This window comes from Typopeltis vanoorti, chromosome 25, assembly GCF_054136105.1.
Source record: "Typopeltis vanoorti isolate ZY-2024b chromosome 25, IOZ_Tvanoo_1.0, whole genome shotgun sequence".
In the NCBI taxonomy this organism is placed as follows: Eukaryota; Metazoa; Arthropoda; class Arachnida; order Uropygi; family Thelyphonidae; genus Typopeltis; species Typopeltis vanoorti.
In genome coordinates, this window is record NC_143573.1 from 41,322,658 (window position 1) to 41,340,945 (window position 18,288).

At 38.5% G+C, this 18,288-nt stretch overlaps 1 protein-coding gene across 2 annotated transcripts in view; it reads right to left on the reverse strand.

Annotated features, from left to right (window-relative positions):
• Window positions 1–18,288, reverse strand: part of LOC150092684 (uncharacterized) — a 160,407-nt gene that overhangs the window by 66,070 nt on the left and 76,049 nt on the right. The window contains exon 4 of one of the 2 annotated variants that reach the window (XM_090414636.1): window positions 1,402–1,545. The exons of the other annotated variant lie outside the window; for it this stretch is intronic. Coding sequence (XP_090270762.1) covers window positions 1,402–1,545 — 144 coding nt within the window. The remainder of the gene's footprint in view (window positions 1–1,401; window positions 1,546–18,288) is intronic. 2 annotated transcript variants of the gene reach the window in all.

Genomic DNA, 18,288 nt, shown 5'->3' on the forward strand with positions numbered 1-18,288 from the left:
CAACGGAACAAGAATCTCCCTACTTCTACACGTCAGGTCCTCCGCATCATTCCCAGAAGCCTTTGTGTTGTTTTTGGCGATGTGTTCCCTAAATTCTGAAAACGCAGTGACCAGATCTGGGCACAAGTCCATGTGTGGCCTAATCAAAGCCTTATACAACGGAACAAGAATCTCCCTACTTCTACACGTCAGGTCCTCCGCATCATTCCCAGAAGCCTTTGTGTTGTTTTTGGCGATGTGTTCCCTAAATTTTAGATCCTTATTCTGCATTCCATCTTTGTTTTCCAAATTTTAAAACCTTACATTTTGCAACATTGAACTCACATCCCCATTTCCGTGCCCAATCACTCAATTTATTAAAGTCTTCTTGCAAGGCCACAACATCTTCACTACTCTTTATGGTTTGTCCCAACTTTGCATCATCAGCAAACAACTGAATATCTCCATCCAAATCTTCGCCAATATCATTAATATCCAAGTTAAACAGTAATGGCCTTAAAATGATTTAAAAACAAGGTTTGAAGCAGCAGATAATATATGTGAATTATTCTCACCTATTTTAAATTTCCACAACTTCACCAATGGTCAACTTGTCGCAAAAGCAGCAAAACTTGTGAATATGTATGAAAAAGATCTGTCAGAAGAGTTATTGAATGAAATTCTTCACCTTAGAAGTATTCATAAGATAGTTTTTGGCACAGAAGCAAGTCCGGTGAGACTTCTGAACGCAATTTATGACAAAAACCTGCAATGTATATTTGCCAATACCTGCCTCTCCATTAAACTATTTTGCACAATACCGGTTACTCTTTCTTCAGCTGAGAGATCATTCAGCAGACTGGCCAATTCATTGAAAACATGGCAAAGAAGCACAAGTAGCAGAACGACTTAATCACCTAGCAATTTTGTGCATCGAAAATGATTTGGCTAAGCAAGTTGATTTTACTGACATTATTGATAAATTTGCGTCGACAAAAGCTAGAAAATATACTTTGAAGTAATTTTGAATATTATTATTAGTTTGTATTATGTAGATGTTGGTAGTTCTTTAAATAAGTATTACTTTTGTGTTAGTTATAATTTAAACTAAATGATCCCAAACCTTGTAGACTGTATAGCAATGCGTTGTGCTTAACCTGAGCGACAGGTAGGGGGGCCCACCAAAAATCCTGGCCTGGGGATCCACTTCAGGACGTGGAGGCCATGGTTATAAATGCAGATAATGAAAGAGCTTAATGAATGTTATGAGAGATTTTGTAGCATCTAGAGCACACTATCTATTATGATTTTCTGATTCCATGGAATGCCTATAACAATAATCATAATAATTGCTTAGAAGAGACTTTTAATCTCTCCCTTGCAAATATAACAATTAACAAAAATCTGTATTTCAATGCATACCCAATGAAATCGAGATGACAGATAGCTGGATTCTACAGGAGATCTTTCTTCTTCTGGTGCAATCTGCCACAGGTGGCTTCCACCTTGGACTTTTTTGCCTTTCTTAAAAATTGGATTGACAGAAAGATTATGACGAATTGAATTCTAGAGGGATTGTAATATTACAAAACATCATTATACTGATATTATTATTATTATTTAATAAGGAATTCAAAACTAAATTTAAACCTTGATCACTTTGACAGTAATTCAAAATGGTGGTATCTGTTATTTAAATAATAGTATTAACACTAGAATTAAATATTTAATCCATTTAATCCATTAGAATGCATTTCAGCATTCTAACCAAACAGGCTATGGTAAGTGGAGAGCAGAGATACTACTGAATTCATGGGTATTTGGGAAAGTATTTAAATGGTATACAATCTTCATTACTCAGTGTGAGGTCACCATCCTGTTTACTGGAGACAAATTAAAAAAAAAAATACCATGTTATGTTTAGTTGTAGGGAAGAATTACTTGATTATCTCATTCTTATCACACACATCTAATATTTTTTCCAACCTTAATGGGTGAGAATGATGTTATTATTTCTCTGGAAGCACCCAAACACACATCAACGACTACGCGCTGTTAACTGAAGCTCGACACACAAAAAAATGGTATGCCTTAACAGGCACAAAATACATTACACATACTGTTCCCTATCTTTCTGACACCTCTCCCTCACGACCCACACTTGACAACTCCATCAAAAATCTATCACACCACGTTCTCACAATTGGATCATCATCCTAAACAAAGGTCTTAACTTCGCGATATCCCCTAAGTTCGTACCGAAAAAACACATCATCATCGAAATCCAAGTGAAACTTGAAAATGACCCAAACAGAGACACAATATTCCAAAAAATAAACAACATTATAAATAGCAAAATAATAGTAAAACCCAACCTCACTCCCAACTTACAACGTGCCCTTTTATCTTTAAAAAAGAACACTGATATCATGATCACAAAAGCTGACAAAGGTGACACCTTTGTCATCATCAATAAAATGGATTACCACAACAAAATAATGGCCGTCTTAAACGACCAACACACCTACCAAATAATCCACAATGATCCTACCCCCGACCTCATAAAACAGATAAACAGCATCTTACATACCTTAAAAAGTCAAAACAAAATTAAGAGATAAATGCAAGGCGAATCAGAGTAGGAGAGAGAGAGAATTTAAGGAGTATGAGTGAGAGGTATGGGGGTGCTAGAAGAGGAGAGAATGGAAACAGTAGAAGAGAGGGAATGAGAGAGAGGTATGGGAATGCTAGCAGACGAGAGGATGGAAACAGTAGGAGAGACGGAATGAGAGAGAGATATGGAAGTGCTAGAAGAGGAGAGAATGGAAACGGTAGGAGAGATGGAATGAGAGAGAGGTATGGGAATGCTAGAAGACGAGCGGATGGAAACAGTAGTAGGAGAGACAGAATGAGAGAGGGATATGGAAGTGCTAGAAGTGGAGAAAATGGAAACAGTAGGAGAGAGGGAATGAGAGAGATGTATGGGAGTGCTAGAAGAGGAGAGAATGGAAACAGTAGAAGAGAGAGGTATGGGAATGAAAGAAGAGGAGAGAATGGAAACAATAGGAGCGAGGGAATGGTAAGAGGTATAATGTATGGTGACTCAATGATCCGTGGTGTTCAAGATAGGATGCGTGAGGAGTGTTTGCCAGGAGGAACAATAGAAAGGGTGGCTATGGCAATTAAGAGAGGTGAAAGGGTGGATGAGATGATTGTGATGGTAGGAACGAATGACTTGAGTGGTAATGTAAGTCGGGCAGCGAGAGATATGAGATTTTTGCTTGAGACTGTACGGAAGAAGACAGAGAGAGGAAAAATAGTGTGCGTGTTGCCTAGGTATGATAATGATGAGCTGAGCAGAAGAGCGGTGATATTGAATGGCATAATAGCGAGAATGTGTGACAAGAGAGGACTGGTATATGTTGATGCTTGGAGTGCGTTTGAGGAAAGAGAGGAGTTGTATGCGAGAGACCGTTTACATTTGAATGAGGAAGGACGTAGGCATCTGGAGAGATTGCTGTTCTGAACGAGTCAGTGTGTCCCAGGGAGGATGATAGCAGGGGTGGCCTCTTGTGGGAATGGATACTTGGGAGAAGGGAGACAATGTCAGGTAACACTGAGCCCAGTGGAGTCTAGAAGGGATAAGGCTGGGTATAGAAACAATGGCATTTATATGCTGTATACTAATGCCAGGAGTATCCAGAATAAGGGAGAGGAATTGGTGGCGCAGATAGCATCAGCCTGGCCAAAAATTATTGCGATCACTGAGACGTGGTTGACAGAAGGGGATATAAAAACAGGTATAGAAGTCGCTGGGTATAGCATTTTTCGTCAGGATAGGAGGGGAAAGCGTGGTGGTGGGGTGCTGCTTATGATAAGTGATGACCTATGTCCTCTAAGAGTGGAGAATTTGGAAGAAAGTGAGACAAATGATTTTGAGAGCGTATGGTGTGAGCTAGAGGTAGGCAAGACAGGATATTTAGTGGGGTGTTGCTACAGACCCAGGAGCACAGAGGATGGGGACCAGGAGATGTTTAGACAGCTAAGTTTGGCAAGTGCAAGAAGAATGATTGTTATGGGAGATTTTAACTTCAGTAGTATAAATTGGAGAGAGGAACATGCATGTAACAATAGGGGAATGGAATTTCTAGAATTCTTGAGGGATAAATGTCTTAGGCAACATGTAACAGAGGGAACAAGAGGTTCAAAAATTTTGGATTTGGTTATAGCATCAGAAGAGTTGTAATAACTGAGTTGACGTCTCTCCCACCAGTTGGAGAGAGTGACCATATGGTGTTGACATGGAAAATGAATAGACATGCAGGAGTATCAAAGAGACGGGAACTTATGTGGAATTATAAGGCAGGTGATTATAATAGTCTTAGACGTCAACTTCGGGAAGTTTCATGGAGGGAGGAATTGGACGGCCGGGATATCACCAGTGCGTGGGAAATTGTGAAAGAATATTTGTTATCAGCAATGGTAAGTTGTATACCACGAGTGAAGAAGAGGGCGCAATTTGGAGTAAAGTGGATGACAAACAACATTAAACAGGAACTGCATGCGAAAAAGAGGCTATGGAAGAGATATAAGGAGACAGGTGAAGAGAGGATGGGTGAAGAATATAAGACACAGGCCAGAAGAGTGACTCGTGTGGTAAGGAAAGCGAAACTGGAATATGAGAGGAGATTGGCCCTAAGATCCAAAGAAAATCCTAGGGAATTTTTTAGCTATGTGGCCAGTAGGAGGAGAAATGACTGTGGAAGAATGATATTGTGGGATAAAAATGGGAATAGAGTGACTGATGCAGAGGACATAGTGGAATTGTTCAATGAACACTTTATTGGAGTATTTCATCCTAGAGGAGTCAGTTTTAATGCTAGAAGGATAGGACTGGTACGAGGTCTGGAGGTACAGGAGGAGAGTGTGTTTCAGATACTGAGTACTCTGGATGTCAGTAAAGCTGTGGGACTGGATGGTATTTCGCCACGAGTTTTGAGAGAATGTGCTAGCGAATTGACAATACCTTTAACGTTGCTTTACAATGAAAGTCTGGCTTTGGCAAAGGTGCCCAGGGAATGGAAGGAAGGTAAGATAGTGCCATTGTATAAGGGTGGTAACAGACTGGAAGTGTCTAATTATAGGCCAGTCTGTGTGTCATCAGTAGTTGTTAAGATCTTGGAGAAAGTAGTGAGGGACCGTGTACAGCATTGGGCAGATGAAGGTAATGTTATCTGTGAGAATCAACATGGATTTGTGAAAGGACGCTCTTGTTTTAGCAATATGCTAGCCTTTTATAATAAAGTTACAAGAGCATTAGATGAGGGAAAGGCATATACTGCAATTTTCTTAGACTTGGCGAAGGCATTTGACAGGGTGCCACATGATAAGCTGATATTTAAGTTGCAGCACATGGGTCTGGATGTCAGATTGGTCAACTGGATTCAGGATTGGCTGTCTGATAGGTATCAGAGAGTTGTGTATGGTGGAGCAGTTTCCAGAAGGCAGAGGGTTACAAGTGGGGTCCCACAGGGCTCAGTACTAGGACCTATATTGTTTAACCTTTATATCAATGACATAGCCAGTGGATTGCAGGGGGATATTCAGTTGTTTGCGGATGATGCGAAGCTGGGAAGGATTATTAGTAATAGCGCAGATGTGGTAGCCCTGCAAGAGGATTTAAATAAGCTAGATAGATGGGCAAATGAATGGGGGGTGTCAGTTTAATGCAGCAAAATGTAAGGTCTTGAGGTTTGGGAAACATCGATGGGATGCTGCATACTCTATGGGAGGAGTTATACTGGAGGAAGTAGGGGAGACAAGAGATCTGGGGTTGATGATTGATAGAAACCTGAAGTTTAGGGGACATATTGCAAAGGTGGTGAAGGTAACACAGAGATTTGCTACTATTATGAGAAGGACACTGACCTGCAGAGATAAGAGGGTTATCATTCCGTTGTATAAGTCTCTGATCAGACCACACTTGGACTATTGTTCTCAGATTTGGTCCCCAGGATTTGAAGGGGATAAATTAACTGTGGAAAGGATACAAAGACGGATGACAAAGATGGTTTCAGGACTGTACAAGGATAGTTATGAGGATCGGCTGAGAGAATGTGGACTCCAGAGTTTGGCGGATAGAAGAAGGAGAGGTGATATGATTGAGACTTTTAAACTGTTGAGAGGTGGTTACAAGGTTGACACTGGGGAGTTCTTTCGCTTTGTTGATCAGCGGGAAGGAGTGATGACAAGAGGCCATCCCTGGAAGTTACGAAAGGAAACTGTGAGCAAGAGGGTAAGGAGTGGTTTCTTTGTGTGGAGGGTGGTTGAGCCGTGGAATGCATTGCCTGATGGAGTGGTGGGAGCGAGAACGGTCAGTGACTTTAAAGAGTGGTATGATAAACTTTGTGTTTCTCAGGGGGGGACCTCCCCTCGATGAGTCTTGACAGACTTTATGTCTTAGGAAGGACCTCCCTCGATGAGTCTTTTGACTCCTTGGAGGCCTGAATAATAATAAAAATAGATAAAACCACAATGAGACACACAACCCCCTGTACCCCCTATATGTTCGGGAACATCAAAACCCACAAAGATGGTTATCCGATACAACCCATAGTCTCCTACAAGAACACCACCACAGCTCCTTTATCAAAATTTGTTGCCAAACTCATCAAACCACTACTAACAACGTCTATCTGTATGATCAAAAATACAGATGACCTATTCTGGAAATTAAGCAACACTACTCCATCCCAGGATGACATCCTCTCCTCACTAGATGCAACTTCATTATACACCAACGTGATGTTCCCAAAACTTTAGACATCGTATACACACTACTCTCCGAGGACCACACCCTACACACACACACACACACACACACAAAATTAACACCAAATGGCATCATTAGTTTGATTAAACTCACAATATCCGCCAACTTCTTTAAATTCAACAACTCCTTATATGTTCAAATTTTCGGTCTCCCAATGGGCCAAAACATCAGTGGACAATTAGCGGAGTTATTCCTGGCACACATTGAATCACTTCTCCCCCCCCCCCGCAGCATCACCTTCTATGGCAGATACGTAGACAATATTCTATGCATTGGCAAACCCTCACACATCTCCGCCTTACAAACATCCCTCAACGATTTTAGCAACAGACTACAATTCACCATGGAAACAGAACAGAACAAATCCATCAATTTCTTAAATCTTACATTAATCAGAAGCCATAACAGAATTGCCACGAAGATATTTCACAAACCCAGACATGTCGGAAACTACCTCCATTTCAATTCATACCATCCATATTCCGTTAAAAAATCAGTCATCCTATCACAATTTATCAATGCTTACAAATTCTCCACCAACAACAATTTTCTTAACACTGAACTCAAGTATTAAACACAGGTTTTCAAAAATCACAACTACTCCACGCATCTAATAAATTACGCGAACTATACGGCAAAATCCCGTCTTAACAATAATATAACAAAAGCAGACTTCCCGACACGTATGGTCATCAAATTGCCATACATCCAAAACACATACAAGGCTTACAAATACATTTTCAAAAACACAGACTATAAGCTAGCATTCACCACAAACCATAAATTAGAAACTCTCCTATAACCTACTAAATTTCTCACTCACAAAGAATTATTCGAACACCACAACATAGTCTACAAATTTCCTTGTCAAAAGGACTGTGACGTCACCTACACGGGCTCCACAATTAGGTCGTTATGGACTAGACTACAAGAGCACTTCAGGGATTGCAATATTCCCATTCCAGAATATCTGAACACGAAAAAACATTGCAACATCAAAAAGAAAAACAAACCACAGAATACAGGGAAGATAGAAATTGCAGCTCACGCCCTCGAACAAAAACACATCCCTCAAATTGACAAAGCCATAATCATTGACAAACAAGAAAACGAAACGATGCTTAGAATATCCAAAACTATTGCCATAAAATGTGATGGAAATTCCATCAACGTCCACCGCCCCCTACCTAATTTCCGAATGTGGGACATTCCAAAACTTACAAATTAAGCCACGCCTCCGGCCATTTAGCGACAACAAATGCCCAAATTTGGCAGATACATCTTGCAGCCTTGACACAGCCCTACAATCATTCCCACAAAGTTCCGACGATGACCGAAACGGTCCACACCCCATAAACCCTTGCCCCAGTTTCCACATAAGGATACCCTCCCCTTCTTTTCCTCCCCCCTCTCCCTACAACAAAATAATATATATATATATATATATTATTAATAGTAACCCGGGTTCCCAAACTTATTTCCCGTGTCTCAAGCACATCCCCATGTTCTTCCCCCCCCCCCCCCCCGTTTACATACAACCTTCAACAAGAGCTTGGATTTAGAAGGCATCTTTAAACCAAAAACAAGGTATGTACATAATTTTTCCACATTTTTTATTCTGCCATAATTGCCTTCTATACTCGCCCATAATGCCCTAAAATATATATATATACCCCTTTTGAGTTATGTTAGCCAATGTATTAAATATAAGGGACACTCCTAAACAAAAACAGGCTAAAATAGCCGTTAATTATATTAATGAGAATGACATTATTAAAAATTATTATTATTATTATTATTATTATTATCTGCTCTCCATGGAGTCAGAGACTCAATGTGGGAGGTACACACCATTACATACAAAGCTCATCCAACTGTGCCTTAAACTAACTCAATGGCTCTACATTCACAACAGGCAATGAATTCCACTCACCAACTACTCTCCATGTAAAGAACTTTCTCCTCGCTCCTCTGCTCACACCCTCCTTATACAGTTTCCAGGGATGGCCTCGTGTTCTACCTCCTCTCCCATTCTATGTAAAATCTCTTCCATGTCAACCTGTTGTAAAAGAGGGCAAGAGATCTGAAATTCATGCTTGAGGTTGTACAGAAGAAAACTCAGAGAGAGAAGATGGTGTGTGTGTGTGTGTGTGTGTGTGTGTGTAGTTCAGGTATGATAATGATGAGCTGAGTAGAAGAGCATTAATAATAAACAGCATGATATCCAGAACGTATCAGAAGAGAGGCTTGGAATACAATGGATGCTTGGAGGACATTTGAGGACACAGAGGAACTGTATGCAAGAGACCATTTGCATTTGATTGAGGAAGGATGTAGGCATCTGGAGAGATGCCTACATCCTTCCTGCTGTTCTCTGAACGAGTCGGTGTGTCAATGCAGGGAAACTAGAAGTACCAGGGTTGATGGTAGCAGGGTGGTCTCTTGTGGGAATAGGAGCTTGGGAGAAAGGGGAATACATCAGATAATGCTGAGTCCAGTAGAGTTAGAGTCAGGAGGGAATAAGGATAGGTATAAAAACAGTGACATTTTTAAGCTTTATACCAATGCCAGGAGTATCTGGAATAAAGGAGATGATATGAATAAAAGTGGTGCTGATAGTATCAGCCTATAAAAAGATTATTGAGATCTCTGAGACATTGTTGGTGGAAGATGATATAATAACAGGAATAGAAGTATCAGGGTACAGCATTTTTTGAAAAGATAGGAAGGGAAAACGTGATGGTGGAGTACTACTTATGATAAGTGAAGACTTGTGTCCTTGCAGAGTGGAGGTTTTGGAGGGTAGTGAAACTAATGATTTTGAAAGCATATGGTGTGAGGGAGAAGTGGGCAAAACAGAATATTTAGTGGGGTTTTGCTACAAGCCAAGGAGCAGGAGATGTTTAGGAGGTTGAGCTTGGCAAGTGCAAGAAGAATGATTGTTATGGGAGATTTTAACTAAGGCAGTATAAATTGGAAAGAGGTAAAGGAATGTAGTAATAAAGGAGTGGAATTTCTAGAATTCCTGAGGGACAAATGTCTTAGGCAACATGTAATAGAAGGAACATGAGGCTCAAGAGTTTTGGATTTCGTCATAGCATCAGAAAAGCTGGTAATAACTGAGATGACATCTCTCCTCCAGTTGGAGAGAGTAACCATGTGGTTTTGACTTGGAAGATGAATAGACATGAAGGAGTATAAAAAAAGAAAGAAATATATGTGGAATTATAAGGCAGGCGATTATAATAATCTTGGATATCAACCTTTGGGCAGTTCCATGGAGGGCAGAATTGGAAGGGCGAGATGTCATTAGTGCTTGTGAAATTATGAAGGGATATTTGTTAGCATCAATAGTAAGCTGTATTCCACGAGTGAAGAAGAGGACACAATTTGGTGAAAAGTGGATGACAAACAATATCAGACAGGAACTGCAGGTGAAAAAGAGGTTATGGAAGAGATATAAGGAAAGGGGTGGAGAGCAGATGCATGAAGAATATAAGACTCAGGCCAGGAGAGTGACTAGTATGGTAAGGAAGGCAAAATTGGAATAGGAGAGGTAGGCATTAAGATGCAAAAAAAATCATATGGAATTTTTCCATATGTGGCCAGCAGGAGGAGACATGATTGTGGAAGAATGGCATTGTGTGATAAAAATTATATATTTAGTTTAATCCTTTATCCAAGTGTAAGCAAACAAAGTTTGAGCCTGAAGTATCATCAGGTCTAGGGCAACTTGTGGCAAAGGTGGAGTAAGTTCTGATCACTTTCCTTAGTATTCCATTATGCAAAACACATCTCCTTGTGGACATGTATAATGCTATGCATTATTATTATTATTATTATTATTATTATTTTGGGCAACTCCAGGGAGTCCTTAGACTCATCGAGGGAGGCCCTAAACATCATGTCCACACAACTATATGACATTCTCACAGTATTTATCACACCTTGCATTGAACTCGCTCACCGTCATAACACCCACAACAGACTCTGGCAGCTTATTCCACTCATTTACCACTCTAAAATCACCCAGCTTTAACACCCCCTGCTAACCACACTCTTGCCGAGCTTTCATAGGTGTCCCCTAGTTCTCCCACCACCAGTCCTGATCTCAAAAACATCCTCTGAATTAATCCTATAGAATCCCTTTAGCAATTTGAATGTCTCAATCATATTTCCCCTTTTCCGCCTATCAACTAGTTTCTGCAACCCACAAATCTTCAAACTGTTCTCATATGGTTCATTCCATAGACCTGCTATCATCTTAGTCACTCATCTCTGGATATTCTCCACCTCCTCCTCATCAAGAAGGAACCTAGGTGACCAAATCTTGGCAAAAGTAGTTGAGATGAGGTCTTATCAAAGTACAGAGGTACAATAACTTCCTTGTCTCTGCTCGTCAAGGTATTTTTCAACAACCAAGTGAGTTGATGAGCTGATTTAGCTACTTTTGCAATGTGCCCCCTAAACTTCATCTCCTTATCCACCAACACTCCCAAGTCCCTGGCCTCATCAATCTCCTGGAGTACAGTTCCACCAATGTGGTATACTGCTGCTAATCTTTTCACTCCAAAATGCATAACCTTACATTTTGTCACATTAAATTGACATCCATTCTCCTTAGCCCAAAACTCCAATCTATCCAAGTCATCCTGCAAGATTTTGACATCGTCTGCATTCACTATCGCCCTACCCAACTTTGCATCATCAGTGAACAAATGAACTGTTCCACTTAGATCCTTCCCTATATCATTAATGAACAGATTAAACAGCAGTGGTCCAAGAACAGAACCCTGTGGCACACCACTAGTCACAGGCCGTCTTTTGGACTCTACTCCTGAATAAACTACTCTTTGATATCTCTCCATCAACCACCCACCTATCCATCTCACCAATCCTATATCCATTTCCATATGTTGTAGTTTACGGATTAGAATTCCATGTGGTATCCTGTCAAACGCCTTTGCCAGGTCCAGCGGTATCACTGTAAAACCATTACCTTTATCCAGTTAAGCCATCACCTTGTTATAAAACTTGAGCAGGTTACTGAGGCATGATCTACCCTTTACAAATCTATGCTGTCCCCTGTACAGTATCTCATTTTCATCAATCGATTCCTGTATTTTTCCCTTGACTACTTTCTCCAAGACCTTGACAACGACTCCTGATATGCTGATCGGTCGGTAATTTGCAACCATAGTCTTCAATCCTCCTTTATGCAGTGAAACTATTTTCCCCTCTTTCCACACTTTCGAGACTAAACTAGATCCGAGACTCAGATTAAACAACATGGTTAAGGGCACTGATAATTCCTTAGCCGCTTCACGCAAGACCCGTGCCGGTATACCATCCACTCCCACAGATGTATTCACATTAAGGTTCTGTAATAAACTATTCACCTCCACTTCATTCATCACAATTCCCGTATAAACTAATGGTTCCTTCAATTTTTCAATGTCACCACCTGGATGATATACTTTTGCAAAGTGCGCGCTCAGTAACTCCACTATATCGACTGATTCAGTGACCTCCTTACCATTCCTTAAAATCATTTTGCCATGTACAGTTTTTTTCTTGCTTGCAGCATATTGAAAGAACTGTTTGGGATTCTCTTTAGCTCGCATAGCTAGTTTCCTTTCGTAATCCTCTTTAGCTTTTTTTACTACATTCGTTACCCTTCTGGCCTGCACTTTATACCATTCATGTGCCTGCAGGTCACTCCTTTCTTTAAATTCCCTCTACAGTTGTTTCTTTTTTTGCAGCTCAAGCTTAATGGTGTTATTCATCCATTTAACCCTTACTTGTTTTATTATTCGGACCCTAGGTATACAATCAGCCATAACCTCCTGTAAATGCTCCTTGACCACTTCCCATGCTCTATTGACATCCAGCCCTTGCAGTTGTTCATGCCATGGCACTGATCCAAGCAATCTCCTAAACTTGTCATACTTGCCAGCACGGTAATTCCACATATACCCTGTCTTAATCGAAAATTCCTCACCTTTAGCCACCTCCCAAGTCAAGACCTTTTGATCACTCACACCAATAGGTGGCAACATGGTCATATTCATTACAGTCAAATTCTCAGATGCTATTACCAGGTCAAGCACTCTCACACCCCTAGTATTTTCAATTACATGCTGTCTCAGATAGTTATCCCTTAATAATTGAATAAAATCTATTTCCTTCCTCACATGTGTCCTCTCCTCCTTCCAATCAACGTTACCATAGTTGAAATCCCCCATAATAATTTCCCTCCTTCCACTCATTTCATCAATTTGTTTATGCATACTATCTCCACCATCTATTCCATTACCTGGTCTATAGCAGCACCCAACTGTATATTTTATTCTGCCAATCTCAATCTCACACCAAATAGCCTCAAATGAGCTCCTTTCACTATCCTGCGATACAACTTCAATTCTCCTTGGCTGCAGTTCATCAGCTATCATCAATAACACCCATTCCCCCATTTTATTCTCTCTGTCCCTCCTAAACACACTATAACCTACACATTCTATCTCACTAACTACATCATCATCCGTCAGCCATGTTTCACTAATGCCAATAACCTGTGGCCATGAAGAGCCAATCAAGGCCAAAAATTCTTCCTTCTTGTTCCTAATACTCCTGGCATTAGCATACATGAAATGCAGTGATTCCTTTGTCCCTCCCCTATCTTGATGCGTTATTCTAAATGTCCCATTCCCATTTTTTGTCCTTAGTGCTGGCTCAGGTACATTACATACATTCTTACACTGAACTGTCTCAGTGATGTCCGCATATCATCCCCCCCCCCTCCTTGGTAGTTCTAGTTTCCCTGGTTCTGCACATCCATTTTCACTTCATTCAACAACACTTTTTCCAGTCCCCACACATAAGTCCATTCAAATGCAGGCCATCCATCTTATATAAATCCTTTCGCCCATCAAACTCATTCCACACGTCCACGAATTCCACACCATACCATCTGCATAACCTGCACATAATGTCATTTGCGATTATGGCCCTCCTTCTAAACTCCTCTCTGTCATACTGTGGCAACAGACTCGCCATTCTAACTCTGTCACTCTTTTCTTTCGCTACCTTTAACAATACTTTCAAGTCCTCTCTCATAAAAAATTTATCAATCTCCTTTCAATTCATTCATACCCGCCACAACTATCAATTCTTTCACCCTCTGTTTCTGCGGTCTAATACTCTCGCTTACATCCTTAAATTTCGCACCCGATAAGCATGATTTAGTTAAACTCCCATCTATCACTCCTCTTAATAATGAGTCACCATACAACACTCTTTCCTTCATTTCAGAAACTCTCCCACTCTTACGCTGTTTATTTACGTTAGCCAAATCACTCTGGAAAGAGTTCTGCAGGTGCTCTAATTGCCGCTGCACATTTTGTATCACTGCGTGCAACCTAGCGATCTCACTTCCTACAAATAATTCCTCATTTTTTTTTTATCATTCAAACCATTTTCTCTCTCTGTATAGTTGCTTTCACTCTTTCTTTGATCAATGCTCTCATTGCCATCTTGTACATAGCAATTCCCTATCAAGCCACTATTTTCACTCACATTCTTGCTTTCTTCAACCATAACTGTCTCACAACCTGACACATACTTCAACTTCACATTTTGCTTACACTTTCTGCACATTCTCCCACCACTATCACTTTCAATCCAAACTCCAGCCTCATTCGGGAATGCATACATCCCACACACATCACATTATGGGAAGAAGGGTCACTACCCAGACCGGTTTCAATCTTTACTGAGATTTCTTCAGTGGGAGCCAGACCCAGAGGTGATACCAAAGTTTAAGCAATGCAGAACTCATGTTTCCATATGCCAGTTGCCAAAAGGTTGCCAGATGCCAGGCCCATGCCGTGCGGTTGTGCAGATTGTGCGCCGCACAAGGGCGTTTGAAGATAGGGGCACCATTTCACCATGGGAAATAAATAAAAATATATATAAATTTTCTTATTCTTGAATTATATCGTACTATATTAATTACACAATTACGATTATAGTTAATGTAATAAGAATGAAATTTAAAATTAGTGAAATTATTATGAATTCTTAATAATCTAACAACATTTTTAACTTAATACATCACCAGTTTTATTATAATTTGTTTGAAGTGAAACATTATCAATATTACCACAGATTTTATTTCACAGAGTAAGCATCGACTCAGTGAAAATTTTATAAATATTCTCGATTATTTATTATATTTTTAGTGGAAACTGTTAGTTTAAGACAGACAGTGAATTCATTCTTACGATGCGCTTTGCCCAGTACTGTTGACAGGATGTAGCATAGAGGCAGCCTGCCTAATGGCGTTGCTTAATAAGGGTGCTTGTTCAGCCGTATTATGGCAAAAAGATATTTTTAAAAAAAAACACAGCGTTTAGTTAGCAAATAAAAAAGGTGCCATTCCCCATTGACAGTGAAATATGTGCTTATTATATTTTATTAATAAAAAAATTAGTCATACATACTAAAACTAAACATTTTAGAGCCCACTTATTAGAGACTTAAGGAAACAACCCGTAAAGTATCAAACAATGTGAATTTTATAAACTTTTACAGTCTATATATATATATATATATATTAAATTATATTATGCATGAACTCTCCTACTCAAATTGCAGGTCTCTATCGCCCCAAATTTCACATTGGAGCGATAACTCGCTCCCTGCAGTAAACAATATGCCAACCCTCCCCAACAGCCATTATACTGCCGAAACAGGAAAACCAATTAGTTTTTATCATGTCACTAGATAAGGTTCACAGACATTTGCAGACTGTGTAATATATTTCTCAACAAATAGTGCAATTACAGACAACTGGGAATATAAACACTAACTAATGAATCACATCTTCCCTCCAACAGGAACTGCTATATACACTCAAGCAAACCACATGTTGCAGGTGCAACATATGGTTTTACTTGACACTACCCCCGTCATGAACGTGTTAAAACTAAGAAATATATAGCGAATGCATTTCAGATATTATGGAAATTGGTTTAAGAGAATTAGCATTTCAATTCAATTGTCAGCTTGTTTTGTTTGGGTCGTGCGATCTTTTGTTAATACTGCACCAATCATATGCACTTCTTAATAGTTGCTTTTTCTCTACTGGCCTACAATCATGCACATCTTTCACTTCTCATTAGTAATTTGTCAAGGATTGTTCATTACATATCTCAAATCTTAAATTACTTGTAATTTTTGCTTGATATAAAGGAAAGATGATGACTCTATTTGGGGAGATAACTTTGATTGCACACAAGGAAACCGCTTTCAAGGACAGAGAAAGTGATAGAGAATAGAAGCTTCTTGGTAAGTCATGCCCATTTTTAGTTTTTTTTTTTCTGAAAACTTTAGTTTCCAAAAATCCCCGCATATATCTCGCAGCATGATTTTTTAGCTTTAATTTTGGGAAAAAAGTGAGAGTTATAGTCGAGTAATTACAGTAATTTTTTTAGCTTTCAAATTGTTAAGTATGGATCATTGGTTAAAGACTGGATTTATAAAACGCACAAAAGAGAACAATATAGCAGATATAGAAATAAGCAATTTCACTCCTCTCATTGATAATAAATTATTTATATTAAATAAAAATGTATAGTATCTTTATAAATTTTGTTCTATTAAGAATAAATCACATTTCTTTTGTTTAAATGTACATCTAAATTCAAATAAAACAGACATTTACAATGAAATATATTTTTATTAATTATTATTATTATTATTTTGATAAGGGTATTTTGAAAAGGCACTTGGTAATAATGAAAATTAAAGAAGGGATACACGGATATCTGAAGTTTCAGAAACACTGATCTATCCAAAAATATTTAGTCTGAAACATAGGTGTATATTACGATGTTCGTTTTTTTAAATTTCGCTTCAAATTTGGATAGACGAAATAGCGTCTATCCAAATATGCACTTCTTACATTTTTTTCCACATCATTTCAATTTTGAATGTGAAACGTATTGAGTGTATTGCGTATTCTGGGTTTAAGTGACTTTGATTTTAATTGTGTACTTATTTTTGGATTTTTAATAGACAAATAAAATTTTAAAGATAATAATTTATAAATTATAAACATATTAATCAGCTGAGGGACCATAGCTAAAAATCCCATATATATGCGGGGTAGACTATCGGCACTTCAGGATGGCATGGCTCGAATTAAATTAATAAACATAGGTTATTTATGAACTATAAAACTCTATAGATGATCTAAGTTTGTTTACACATACTGCAATTGGCCCTTACTTGATACTTTTTTGGTATATTTTTGCATCATTTCATTTTGTGCGTTACAGTAACGGTGTAACTGTGCAGTTGCCTTTTGTTTTATAAAATATATTTATTGTTGTTTAGTAAATTTTTTGTGAATTTCGATTATTATCCACGTAAAGTAAGTACATCTATTATATTTTTGCTAAGTTTGAAAATCAGTTAAATTGTTTCATTTAAGTTAATTATCTTATTTTGAAAACAAAAGATTTTTGTTATTTTGGGGAGACGTCTAGAAAATAAATAATTTTCAATAAGAGATTTATTTATATATTTGCTCTTGTTCTGGTTGGAAGACATTGGGGTTGGGGTCCTTTTACTAATTTCTTTAATAAATAATTTTAATATTCTAGAAATTCTTAATTATTAAACAATTACCAGAATGTAAAAAATATTAAATAAATATCACTGAGAAATCAATCAGTGGCTAATATCTCTACATGTTAATTTTCAAAAAATATCTAAAATGTAAGCATATTTATTATTCAAAACATCTGAAAAATCAAATTCTGTAATAAAAAAAAAATAGTCAGTCTTGGGCCATTCACCTTAAAAATAATAGTTGGTTAAGTGGGTTAAAAAACAAGTTTAAGGGAAAATTTCAGAAATTATTATTTATTTTGGTGGACAACTTTTAACGCTCTTCTTATTTTAAAGTCTAACCAAGCGCATTCATCCCTAGATGTCAAAAAAAAGCCAAAGAAGTTATCTGGTGCACAAAACAGGAAAAGACAATTGCAACAAGTACAATTGAAACATAAACTGGCTGGATCGCTGAATAAATTTTTAACTTCAGGACCACATAAAAAAACAAAGAAGAGAAAGTTCTGACGAAGCAAGTACTCCGTATAGCTCTACTACAGAAAAAGAGAGGACACAAGATAACTATGAAGAAACAAATGTGATATGCGAAAATGAAACTGGCCTGACTGGACTGTCTACAGAAGTTGCAGCAGAAGAAATATTGGATTCCGATTCAGCGAAACACGAAACTTCAAATTTTACTTTAAATTTTAATATTAATGATCCAGGCACTTGGCCGAATCATATAACTACCAAAGTTAGAAATTCTTTAGTTGAGCATTGCCCGCATCAAGTGGTTAATAAAGAATTTCCCAAAGATGAATCCGGCCACAAGTTTTCCGATTCACACTATTATCGAA